The 13,523-nt window shown below is 48.2% G+C and overlaps 1 protein-coding gene across 3 annotated transcripts; it reads left to right on the forward strand.

The window, feature by feature from the left end:
• Positions 1-433: 433 nt before the first annotated feature.
• LOC122382694 (methyltransferase-like protein 24) lies at positions 434-12,475 on the forward strand. 3 transcript variants are annotated; one of them, XM_043368364.1, is made up of 3 exons: positions 434-834; positions 1,781-1,913; positions 11,049-12,475. In XM_043368364.1, the coding sequence occupies exons 1-3, from the start codon at positions 822-824 to the stop codon at positions 11,956-11,958; spliced, it is 1,056 nt and encodes a 351-aa protein (XP_043224299.1). In that variant the 5' UTR covers positions 434-821; the 3' UTR covers positions 11,959-12,475. The 3 variants fall into 3 exon arrangements, with proteins under 3 accessions (XP_043224299.1, XP_043224298.1, XP_043224300.1); XM_043368365.1 differs by lacking the exon at positions 434-834 and adding an exon at positions 1,565-1,634; XM_043368363.1 differs by lacking the exon at positions 434-834 and having other exon boundaries at positions 1,549-1,913.
• The last annotated feature ends 1,048 nt before the right edge of the window (positions 12,476-13,523 follow it).

The raw sequence follows: 13,523 nt of genomic DNA on the forward strand, positions 1-13,523 counted from the left end.
AAGGACACGGAATGGCATATTATACAATGCTATGCGCTATTTCATATGCTTTTCAGCGTCTTTACACGGTCCGACTGCAGCGACTTATACAAACACACTCACACATACACACACAAACGGTGCTGCTTGACGGACCTGATGTTGGACGGCGCTGGGTGCTGACCCGCTGTTGACACATCTGTTTTGAGGGAAGTCCACATTTCGAGGCAGGCACAGCTCAACGTGGCCAAAGAATGAGGGACGCGTGAAGATTGTCGAGACAGTTCCGAGCGACGTGGACCAAATCTTGGTGTTCGAGTGACGTGCGAGTTGCGCACAGCACCGTCGGAGGGCTGGCGGTCCGTCGGCGCCAGTTGACCCACGGTGCCGCCGACGAGGGCGTGTCGGGGCCGGAGCTCCCTCGCGCTGCTGCAGCTCCCGTCCCGACCGCTGCTGCTCCCGCACCGACAGCTCCTGCTGCTCCCGTCTCGGCTACCGATAGAGATTCGGCTTCCTCCAAGAGATACACGAATCTTTTAGTTGAATCGCTCTGTGATACGCTCGTGCTGAGATGGATCATGAGAACACGTGAAAACCCGGTGTAATCGCCTCACCTCGAGAAGCTATGGTCCCAGAGCCAGTGAGTTAGACGGAAAATGGGCCAACAAGCACTAGACACAAGAGCATGAATGGAAGCCAAGCTGTTCGTCCGTGCCATCTAAGATCCAGGTTATGTTGAAACGAGAAAACTTTGAACCAATAATAGAATCATGGCATTTTTAGGTATTCTGATCGATTTGCACCGGCAAGTGAAGCTCTAGAGGTCAACGTTCGCCAATGCAATGTCCAGCTCAGGTAAGTACCTAGGTCAGCGTGCTGAAAAGAGATGGGGCATTGCAAACGTGAATTTTAGATTAATTTATTACAAGCTCTTTTGTCTCGCTAAGCGAGATGTCAGTAGTTTCGGAGTGGCCCACAAGAGTCATAATTCTATAGTTAAATGAACCGCAAATGGCGGACGTAGCCGGGTGCACTATAATATTATATATAGGTAAATGCATTCCAGTGACCCCACTCGGGATCTATTAGCATTTTCCACGGCACCGAGCACATTGGTATCGGATGACGACACATATGTCAATAAAAACGTAATAACTGCTTCTTTATTATCGTAATTACAAGCCACCAAATACCTCATCCTATATCTGTCACGCAAATATCCAATCCACTCAAACCACCAGGGGCTCCTAATATACCATGCTTCCTTCTTTTATGGATGCCCGTTTTATTGACAATCCGCAAAAGATTACCTACTTTCCTCGGGTGTGGCGAACATGTTGTTAGGTACCCCGTGCCCAGCCCCATATCCACTACCCACTACCTGGCACATCTGACATGTATCGACCACGGCCCTTGACCGCGCCGAACTACCTAAGGCGAACACTTCGTATTCATTCGAACACTCCACCAGCCTGAACGAGGTTTCTTTGACAATTGTCGAACGTTCGGTCCCTGTAGCTATGCACGGCTGATACTTTTGACCTAAAAACGTTTTTACGGTCAACGCTTTCGACCACAACAACCACAACACTTTCGCGACATCTTTATGCATCCACCATGGGACTAAAGACGGAAAATCGGAGGCATCAATAACTGTCAGTAATTTTTCTGTCGAACGATATTAGTTCATTAACGGTTCTGTCCCTGACGTTTGTTTTAAGTACAAATGGTAAGTTAATGTTATTCCGTACTTTCAAGTAAGTTAATTAAATCGCGTTTTTGGTTATGACTTGTCTCTCAGGTTGCGGGTTCCTCGCGGGGGCCGTTCTGCAGAACCGTCGCAAGCTGGCTGTCCTGCTCCTCCTGCTGATGCTACAAGGTCTGTTCGTGATCTACTCGACCATGAAGACGTCACCGGCGGTCCAGTGTAACGGGTGAGTTAGCGCATCCGTGCCGGTCATATTCACATCCATAACGTGCGGCGAAACGGTATCCAACATACTTGCTTCTGACAGCCAACACACTGGAAAAACACATAAGCTATAAGTCACAGACCTTGTATGTCTCCGAACTATGCATATAACTCGGTATGCAGAGTAGTGATGTCAATTACGGAAAATCGGAATACCGATACCAAACCAAATACCAACCAAAACCACGGCAAAATACCGAAACCAAACCAACTTGGCAAAATGAGGGAAATACCAACTTTTTACCGATTTCTTAGCCTCTTATACATTAGTGAGGGTTTATGATACCAACAAAATACCAAACACATTACGATTGAAATACCAAATACCAAGTTGGTATCGGTTTGGTATCGGTATACCAAAAAGTTGGTATCCGATTGACATCTCTAATGCAGAGGTTCAATGGCTACGGGATTGATTTTTTCATACCCATCGCATAACAAAATACCTATTATGAGCCGTAATCGTTCACATGATTGTAGCTAGTAGGCCCCATGCGTCAACAATTGCTCCCTTCAGCGAACGACTCGCATAGTCGACTGAAGGCGGCAGTGGCCGTCATGGACCGTCATTATCCACCCTGCAGGTCGACATGTGGCATGAATGGTCGTTGACCATCCATCGTCATACGCCCATTTAGGTATATGTCAAAAGTCACCGCCAGTGCGAGCTGTGGACGTTTATATTGATTAGCCCCCGCCCCCCGGCCCTCCATATAATGAGTTTCAACTTTATTACGGTATGACGTTCAATATAATTCGACGGGAAACCAAACGAATAACTTCAGTGCGGAGCGGCTGGATCGTTAAAACGGTGTAGGTACTGTACACTATACTTCATGTTTGGGGACTGGACTAGGACAGGTCATTCTGCTGAGCCATTAACAGAATGACATATGCTACACATCGTACCTAAGTTGTAATTAGCATAAAGCAAGCTCTACAGGATGGGCATCCTGTCTTCAAAATTCGACTGTCTAGTGTCTCCTAGCTGTGTGAGTGATTTGATTCCGATGCAATAATTTGTGATCGATAAATATGGGCACCTACATTTAAAACCGCATAAAATCTTTTGCTAAAAACCCCAACTATTTTAAAGTAGGTTGCAAACCTGAAGCCTCTTGATTCCCGATGCATTTTACACTCAACTTGTCGGTGTTTTGATTTCTAATGAGTCCTAAATGAGTGATTGGTGGGCCAGCCGATGTTGTGGCTAGAGCTAAGAATCGTTTATCGTTATCTTTTGATTGTTATCCAACCTTTTTAACCCGCGCCCGATAGGACATTTCCCGGATCCCTCCCGTACTGTAAGGGGACGCTTTCCCGCACTATCTCCACACTAACCGTTATTTCTGATAACGTATTACGAAACGGCTGATGGGGGCCCGTGGGACGGGTGGTTGGTCATAATGTTCAAAGGTCAGAGGGTGCCATTTTAGCGAGGATAACCGAACCCAGGCGAGGTGCCAGCCGAGGCGGCGCGGGTACACGGAATGACTGAAGCGGACTTGGGTGACGGGGCGTGGAGAGATTCATGTGGTTGTGCTCCTGAAAATGTCATGTGTTTGATGGTTGAGTGAGTGGCGCGTGCTGACCTGACCGCCGTCAGCCTGAACTGCTGTTACGTGCTCGTTGTCGTTGTCAGCATAATATCGAACGAACGCTTTACTTCACCTTCCACGCTATAGGCTGCTTCTTTGATACTTTGTGTGTCGACGCATAGACGTGGGCGTTTGTTTTATCCGCGGCGTTTACCGTTCGAACCCAAAGCGGGCATTCAGATCCAGCGCGAGGCCGAACCAGGGTATATTGAATAGGGGGCCGAACGTCCTTTGCAAATGTCAGTCGTCTATTGTCAGACCGGCTGGTGGTCATTTCTCTGGTGAGGCAGCCGTCGTCATTCAGAAATTGGTGTGCCGCACCAATACACAGTTAACCAATAAATAACTCTTTCAGAAATATCCCAGGGGACACGTTTTCCCATTAGAAAGGCGTTGAGTGATTGCAATAGAATGTTTCATATCACAAAATAAACTTTTTATCTGGGCGCTGGAAGAGTTGGAAAGGGCGAAATATAACAAACGGGAACCGTAATGAATGAAGTTTTGATGGTCATGAATAAACAAAAGACGGTACTCAACAGGGCCTCCTCTAACATACCCACTGGGTGGGCAAATGCCCACCCAGTCACCACAATTGCCCACCCAGTGGCGTCGATTTGCCCACCCAGAAGCAAATGCAAAAATTCTGGTCCGGCCGGGCGTCCGGTACTACCTTTCTGGTCTTAAGCAAACTGGATGCTGTTTGAAGGTCAAAAAAAGTTTTATGGTTGCCCGATATTCAGGGGCGTAGCCAGGATTTCCTCAAGGAGGGGGCCAAACGCACAGGGGCCCAAGATAACCCCCTCAAAATCCAAAAAGCCATCTGGTTGCATCCAATATTTTTTGGAGGGGGCCCAAATAAATAGGGAAAAATATTTATTAACAAAAATATTAGAACTTAGGGGGTAAGCAGTCCATGGGCCCCTGTTAGATAGGCCCACGAATAGCTTCATAGAGTCGCCAGTCGGTTTTGAGGGCGGTCTGAGGGCCCGTAGGTCGGATGAGGGTTCTTCAGACCGTCAGAGGCCCCTACAGCGCATGAGAGCCTCGTAACTCGTAAGCCGTCTGAGGGTCATATAAGCCGCCTAAGGGCCACTAAGACCGACAAAAGCCCTCCTTGCACTTGCAGAGGCCCAGTCATGCCGACGGAGGGCTCTCTTAGACAAACTAAGGACCCGTTCAGGGCATTTGAGGGCTTCCTCAAACCGATAGGGGTCCCTCAGATCGACAGTGGATCCGATCCGAGCTCCCTCAAACCGATATAGGGTCAGACCAACAGTCGGAACGCATTGATTCTGTTTACACACCGTTGGACCCTAGTTGGACCCATCCCATCCAACTGGCCCCCTGGTTTCAATAGGGCCCCAAGGCTCTAAAATTGGGGCTCTCTTGGCCAAAGTATAACTACTCAGCTGTGTCAAAGGATCTGCCGCAGGGGCCTTTGCGTCGCCAAGGGCCCACTGTGTCAGCCAGGGGCCCCTATAGAATAAGGACCCCTGGCTTCCAGGGGGGCATGGTCCCTTTGGCCCCCTCCTTGGCTATGCCACTGCAGGTGACAAACGTTCTTCCAGGCGACCAGGGGGCAGGGGCCAGGCGACCAGGCCCCCAGGCGGCTAGCCCTCAAGCGACCGGGGCCCCCTAGGCGACCAGGGGCCCCAGAAAACCGGGGGTCATCGGATGAGTGCAGGGGCCCATTGGGTCATCAGAAGGCCAGAGAAATGAAACTTCGATATCAATTTTCTTCCGAGTAAAAGACGTTTTATCCAGTGTTTGAAAAAAATATCCCGGGGCCTGAGGGGCTCTCCCATGGCGCGTTTTGCGCTCAAGGGAGGGGGCCATTGCCCCCGTGGCCCCTCCCCCTTGGCTACGCCCCTGCCGATATTGTTATTCATGGACAAAGCCAGCTAAATCTCTAAATACGGCTGAGCTGAACAAATAAGCAAGAATCATTACCGGTTCGGGTAGCCTTTACCAGGGGCGTCGCCGACGGGGGGGTCGGGGGGGGGGGGGGTCGTGACCCCCCCCCACTCTTGAAAAATGGGGGTGTCGACCCCCCACTTTTTGCGATGTTGAGTATGCTTTTTTAGCTTTTATGTCAGTGAAGCAGGCGTCAGCAACACCAACAAATATGTACATCAGATTCAGAATCGCTTCAAGAGCTCCCTAAAGCCAATTAGCCAATTAGCTTAAGTTCAATTAGCTGTGGGCGGGGAACACCAGCACAACAATACTTTTAAGTAGCCACCATTCTAGTACCTTTTTATCCCTCAAAGGATTGGACGCGCCAAAACTGCCCCGAGCGTTCGTCTGATCGTTAAAAAAATGGTCGCAGTCGATTCGTCGGATCAGTACCTAACTACAAAACTACAAACTAGCCTCAGCCCCATGGCTACCGTCACAACTAGCTGTGCACATGTTGTGGACAGTAGGGGACAGGGAGTCAGATGAGACCGTCTCGGGCTTTCGCAAAGAAAAGAAGTCGCGCAAAAAGGAGCCGATTGCAACGAAACTTCCGGTGCGCTCAAGTTAATCACCTACTTAAAAATAAATCGATATCCCTGATTCAAATTTTTCATAACATGCTTTTAACCCGCGCCCTGCTGGGGGGGGGGGTGTTTGAACACCCCCCTTGTGGTTTTTCGCGAATATCGCGCCGCCGTTTTTGGTACACCTTATCATACATCAATTCTACACATGTTGTGAAAATTTCAGACCAAGGTCATTCAAGGTCAGGTCACCAGGTCACTTAAAGTGACCTCACCTTATAAAAAGTTTCAATGTCTGTCATAGCTACACCGAGTGACCGATCGCTTTGAAACTTTCAGCGATTGCTGAGAGCAATAGCATGTACAAAATGTATTTCTCATAATTTTGATGTCGATGACCTAAGGTCAGGTCAATTTTGCGACCTCCCCATTATAAGTCAATGGGAGAAAATTGAAATGCGCCTCTTTTGGACGAAAGACATTATAAACACTCCCAAACACTGAATTACAAGTGGTTTAGACACACTGAACATGAAAATGATGTCCGTGACCCCTGTTTATGCCCTGAGGTCATCTTAGGTCACGAATGGTATCTAACAGTTTTTCGCAAATAACTTTTGATAGAGGCATGCTAGAGCGATGAAAACGCCTTAGATGTGTTCAGCTCGACGATACGGATCGACTGATATGCAACATGACCCTTTCCGGTCAGGTCATGACCTTGACCTGAGGTCAAATTTTCAAGTTGACCTTTCAAGGTCAAGTTATAGTTCATTCGATGCGTCTTGACGAGAGGAACACGATGCCGGTAAAAGTAAGCTTGTACAAGGCTTGGGTCAAAAGTTATTGCAGAAAAACTGTTTCCGAAAAAATCGGCTATTTTTGCAGTTTTTGCCCCCTGCAGGCAAAACCGTTGACGTTAGGTCAAATAAAATTATTCAGAAAGGGCGTTAATAGGGCTATCGAATGCGCTTTTCCGCGGCGCTGTATCTCTATTGGTTCCCGAGTTATGCGTTAGCTTCTTGGAAATTGTCAACATTCGACCTGGAAATCGGCGAAATTTTGCATTCAATGACCTCTGGTGACCTGACCTTTGACCTGACCAAAAAATTGACCGAAGTGATTTCCTCATTATTTTTGACGCTCTTTCGAACGCCGCCTTCCGCGTATCGCTACGTGGCCCAGGAGCCGAGTTAGAAGGGGGGGGGTGTTCAACCCCCCCCCCCCCAGCAGGGCGTGGAAATCCAGGACCCCCAGCCGGGCGCGGGTTAATTTAGGTATAGGATAGTTTTTGGAGCTGATTTTGAACTTAGCGCCAATCTGAACATTTAAGAAGTAGTTGTGTTGCTTATACATATGTATAACATGTTAGGAAGCAATCGGTGGTGGTCATCCACTATTAGGTACTGGTTGATCTGACCTGACCTGATCTACCCCAAATGCATGGAGTCATCATCTTCGTTCAAAACTAAGATAACATTCGTAATCAGAACCTCGAAAAACCATCACAACTTACATTCGCAAAGTTCTAGCAGGTCCCGAGTTTCCCTACTTATTGGCGATGACCTGAGTCCTGAGATGACCCGAAACCTTGTAAATGGGTATCATCGGCTTTCTCTCGTCACGGGCAGCATGCTCTTTTTCTGCAAACCTCTAGATCGATCAGGGCTCGAAAGCATACCTCAGCGTTACTTTAGTATACGTTATACGTTAGCGACTGGGGCGGTGTTTCACGGGACGCTGCTACCACGCTGCTATCAAATTGCGCGAGCTGACGTCACACTTGCGGTAGTGTTGGAGCAACGGGCCTGTTGATGTTTCCATGGAAACCCAATTTGACACGTGTAAAAGCAGCGTGCTGCTATCACCGGTGAAACAGGGCCCAGGAACCCACCAATAGAAGGGCTACAGTGAAGCAGAAAACATATTCGATAGCTCTTTCAACGCTCTTTCGCTAGATTCGCGTCAGATTTCATCTCAGGTCTATGTTTTGCCCATAGAAGGCAAACAGCGAACTGGACAGATTCTGCCGAAACATTTGCTTTGCAATAACTTTAGATTCCGTGAATTTGTATTGTATTTACATATGTTGTCTTGTCACCACCGTGTTTATCTCTTTTGAGACGCGTCACATGAGTTAAAATTTGACCATTCAGAATTAACCCGCGCCCCGTAGGGCTACCGGCGGACCCTACCACCCGTAGGGGGGGGGGGGCCGTTTCGGCCCCCCCCCTAAGATCTCGGAAAGTTACCGGCCGATTTTCAAAATTCAAACGGCGTTCGATAGCCCCACCCGGGAACTACCTTGTGACCAAATTTCATTGACCTAGGTCAAACCGATGACGTCACAGGTCAGGTCAAAGGTCAGATTTTCACCGTTCACAGGCAATTCAAGAAATGTGCTGTGAAAGCGAGTAAATTGGTAATTTATTGAAAACCATCGATGGTACATTGTTCGTCAAACACATACTTTGCTATCTGAGGTCACTGATACCAGGTCAGGTCACAGCGAGGTCAGGTCACCGGGGGTCACAATATGAATGTGTCGTGTGATACATGTTTTATGGTCCATTTTACATGACAAATGCGATTATGTGGTTAGGCAGCCTTTGGGGCCAGCCTAGGTCACGTTTTGGTGAAGGTCAGGTCAAGGTCAGGTCAAATTAGGTCAAATTTCAAAGTTGATATTTTTGCATAAAATGGGTATCGATTCGATGCAGCTCGTCACGGGGAGTCTAATGGTGGTCTTCGTTTTGCTCTACGAGTTCTAGAATTGCCAAAAATTGAGTTTGAAAATTTGACGTCATCATTTTTGAACAGTTTTTTCGCTATAACTTGGCCAAAAAACGAGGTATCGATCTGAAATTTGGTATGTAGATAGAAGACGGTAGGCACTATCACATATATTCCGGTTTTTTCGAAACTCAAAAAACTTTTTGGATTTTTTGGCGAATATACCCAAAAAAATGCTTTTTTGATTTTTGGGGGTCAAAACTCAAAAATTTCAAAAATTCGAGATAGCAGTTTTGTAGCCCTGTCAATTATACATCTTTTATGTCTTGATCATTTTTCTGTATCTTCAAAGCTGTAGTCCTGACAGGTCTTCTCGCGAAGGTCTTTTTTCGGTCGAAAATGACAGAACATGACGTCACTCTGACGTCATTCGTGGCCAACCTATCATAGCCTCTGGAAAATTTTTTGGTCACAATGTGTAAAATTGATGCCCGGAGGGGTCCTGAAAGTTTGGTGGCGATATCTCCAGCCGTTTAGGAGATATCGACCGAAAAGGACAGGGGGGGGCCGTTTCGGCCCCCCCCCCCCTACGGGGCGCGGGTTAACGTTAAAACGACCTCAGGTCAACGTTATGTCCTGATCGAAAAAGGACCTCCTGCTGCATATGAATGGATCCGTGTTGTTGAGCTGAACAATGAACACCTTCCAGGTGCTGTCATCGCTCTACCGCGTCTTCGTCAAAAGTTGTAGAAAAAAAAATGCTGGTGGCCCTCGATGGACATTTCCACTAATGACCTTTCGAGTCATCACTCGCCATAAGTTGCACCCTGTCCCTGGCAATGATGAGCTGATTTGTCATGGCTCCAAAGATATTTTGCGTTTCTGACGAACGTTTTCAAAGCAGGAGGCATTCGTGCTTTTTCTAATTTCTCATTATTTTCTCATGATGAGGTCACGTATTTGACCTGCCTCCAGATCATAGATGTAAATCCTCAGAATCATGAATTGCTGACACATATAACCCCATACATTAGGTATACAGTGTACCAAATTTCGAAGTTATGGGAGAAAAGCTACAAGAATGGCGAGAGGGGAAAGTTTGATAGAGGTATACCGTATGTATAACTGAACTTGACATGGCGACCTGGCCTTAAGTGACCAGTGATAATTTTTACGCAAGTGATGTAGGTAGGTATACCTACCTAATAGGTTATACCAAATTTCGCGGCGCTGCGCGCCGATTTGTTACACGCGCACACACACACACACATACGCACGCACAAAACTGGGAAGTGTGGCAAAAAATCACCCCTACCCGTCGGGTGAAGACTAGAAACCCGACCCCCCACTCAAAAATCCGTGGCGACGCCCCTGGCCTTTACTACAATGTATTATGTTAGTTAGCCCTCGCCCGATGAGGGGGGTTGATGCACCCCCCTAAGGTTTTTCACAAATAACGTAAAAACGGCGGCGCTCAAATTTCGCATACCCTCTGGGGCAGCCTTTTGGCACTTGTCCTGAAAATTTCAGGTCTCTAGTCTTTTCAGGTCAGGTCACCAGGTCACAAACCCGGTACAAGGTCAGGGGGAAATTGGACTAACAGTTAAGCGGCAACCGAATGCCAGAGTTTTTCGTTGATAGCGTGAGTTCTATAGCACGTAGCGCTACCAAATTTAAGACACGACTTGGAGCATCTGTTTGTCACTTGGCCTTGGAGTTTTAGGTTCCAGTGACCCGAGGTCAGGTCACAAGGTCACAAAAACTGGTGCATTGTCAAAATAGCAAGAATACCGAATAAGAATACCTACCTACCACGCAGTTTGCAGAGGGCTGTACATGTAACTCTGGAACGAATCCCTCGAGCATTGCTAACCATAAAACATACGACAAACGTTAACTTTGCAAACTATCATCTTATTTCCAATAACGGCACTGCTTATTTCGCCTCACCCCCGCCCCCCCCCCCCCCGGTAACAGGTTATGAAATTGGTTGAACCCCAAAACAGTGGCTGGATCCACCCTTGGGCAGGGGAGTAGCGAAAACTTTGCCCACCCAGTGAAAAATCCTTAGAGGAGGCCCTGGTACTCAAAGCCATAATAAATAGCAAAATGATCAATGACCATGCATAAAAACATAAGGTGTGGGTGTGCTTCCGCCTTATGGTACGGTATGGTGTATGAATTATGAACGCATAAGGCCGGTGATCAGTTGGTCACAGATCAATAGATCACAGATCAAGCGGTAGCCGGCAGAGTTCACATCTCTGTTTGCTGTTTCAGGTCAGACTGTCCGGTGCCGACGGTGACCATCCTTCACCCGATCAGCACCCGGCTCCGTGACCTACTGCTGGGGACCACTGCGGCGCCGCCCCCACGGCAATCATCTCCAGCGTCACAAACGTCAGCAACGGCAGTGTGGACGGAGGAGGCGCGGGCAAAGTGGCGAACACTCAAACCCAAGAACTGGGAAGAGCTGGCGTCAGCTGTGTTTGATTACATCGAAAAACCGTACGCAAAGTGCGGGAAGTCGATGCGTATAGGCGGCCAGGCCGACTACAAGAACCGCAAGTTTGACGGCTACAAGTGGGTGTGTCTGGACCCGGCGCTGGGTCTTCTGCAGACCAACAGCTGCCTCATCTACAGCTTCGGCGTCGACCACGACTGGTCGTTTGACGACAACGTACAGCGGCTGCAGTGCAAGATCCACGCCTTCGATCCATCCATCGGCCAGAAGGACCACAAGAGATCCGAGCACATCTCCTTCCACAACCTCGGCATCGGCGGCCGGGACGAGACGATTCAGGTGCGGGGGCGACGCTGGGACGTCCGCACCTACCAGAGCGTGGTGTCGATGCTAGGTCATCAGCGGCGCACCGTTCACTACCTCAAGGTAGACGTGGAGGGCGCCGAGTGGGACATGTTCACCCAGATCTTCACCAGCTCACCGCAACTACTGCAAAACGTGCGTCAGATCGGCATGGAGATACACCTGGCGTATGATCCACGCGACAGGAACGCCGGCCTCGACAGGTGGAGGGAGTACCTCGCCGTGTTCCAGCGACTGGAGGCCATGGGATTCCGGCTGTTCCATAGCGAGATGAACCCGTACACGGGGGCAGAGAAACTCTTTCCGACCGTGTCTCGGCGCGGGAGTCGCGTCTACGAACTGGTGTGGCTGTATCAACCGTGAACCCGACAATGAGTCACCGCTATGTGAGAAGCGTTCTGACTTGTTAGTCGGACCTTCATGGTAGCGAACGTAACCATATCCCGATCTTAGACCGGGTAGACAGTTTCGTGATGAAGCGAAACCGCTTCAGTGTTCGCATTGAAGCCTGGAGATGTCGAGAACTCGAGAACGAGCTTTAAACTTAATGGACATGATGAGTTTTGGCTAACGATACCGAGAGATGCAGTCAGAAGCCAAAGACCGGGATAATGGTGAAATGTCCCAGACAATGACAAATCTAAAGTCAATAAGCCTTAGAACATGACTCATTGTCATGTTCGTGACTGTTCTTTTTTGTCGGGAGTGCCTTGAAAATGTATGTGTCTTACTCATTTCATAGATGGGGATATGCGAGGCTGCTACAGTCAGAAAATGCTAGCGATATGAATCAACAAGTCGTGCAGGTAATGTAGGTATGCTGCCGTTATGAATTACCTATTGGGTGGTGTGCGCTGGCCTGTGTGTTGGGGGGGGGGGGGGGGAGGGAGGGGAAGGGGGCAGCGCCGCGTCCTGTGAGATATGCCGTGCTGCCGTGTGCACGAGTGCCACCGGTGAGAAGTTTGCAAGATGCGTGCCTTCTGACTGATTGATGCCTATATAGTCATCGTAATCAGGTGGCTGCGTTTACCTCATAACTGACACGATATTACTTGATTCGAAGGCAGCGAAGCACATTAATAACAAGGAAAACGAGTGAAACGATCACCTTTTATGCACGTTTGAAACTGCCCGGAAAAGCAGTCATTCCGCCTGACATGCTCAGTATCGAACGAGTTTGTGAATGCATTTTATGACTCAATGACATTGGAATCATTATTATACGTACAGTCTGTCTTAAAAGTACCGCGCAAAGTGACGGTGGATCCATCGAGCCTGACGGAGAAAGGGCCTGCTTTAATTTGAAAGTCACCGACCAACTGACCTAGGGAATGGACGAGGATGTCAATTGCTTCGGTGACCCAAATTTAGCCGGCCCTTCCTCATTCAGGCTCGATGGATCCACCGTCACTTTGCGCGGTACTTTTAAGACAGACTGTACATGTTGTGTGAACTGTTGATTTGGCAATATGTATCGCGAATAGTGGACATTTTTATGCATCGGATAAGTGTGGGTATTTTTGTTTATGTTGTCATTACTGTGGATAAATTCGCCATGAGTGATAATACAAAGCAATCACACAAAATACGGCGTCACGAATAATACTTTTTTATTTTTATTATTACTTTATTTCACTGTTCAAATTTTTACAGCTCGCGCCGTTATTCAGCAATTCAGCAAAGGGGCCAAATTTTATATGCCACTTCTTTATTCTCCTATAACAACGATCATATATGGATTATCTGTCTCTGTTCGTTAGTTGAGTTTTTTTTTTCGAGAGCGCCGACGACGAAGACATTTGCGAAGTTTTGCTTCATTTTGCTGCAAAAACAAAAAATATGATGCCCTCCCGCCGGCCCAGGCACAGTCGGTCCCAGGCCGGCCGCCCCGGCCGCACCGGGAGCGAGGCCTGACCCGAGACGGGGCG

This window comes from Amphibalanus amphitrite, unplaced genomic scaffold (genome assembly GCF_019059575.1).
Source record: "Amphibalanus amphitrite isolate SeventyFive unplaced genomic scaffold, NRLGWU_Aamphi_draft 000145F_arrow, whole genome shotgun sequence".
NCBI classification, from domain to species: Eukaryota; Metazoa; Arthropoda; class Thecostraca; order Balanomorpha; family Balanidae; genus Amphibalanus; species Amphibalanus amphitrite.

What these genes read in the sequence shown, in the direction of transcription:
- LOC122382694 (XM_043368363.1), top strand. Translation starts at nt 1,765, where the DNA reads ATGACTTGTCTCTCAGGTTGCGGGTTCCTCGCGGGGGCCGTTCTGCAG. An exon ending in CCGGCGGTCCAGTGTAACGG is followed by an intron (nt 1,914 to 11,048) that starts GTGAGTTAGCGC and finishes TTGCTGTTTCAG; the next exon opens with GTCAGACTGTCCGGTGCCGA.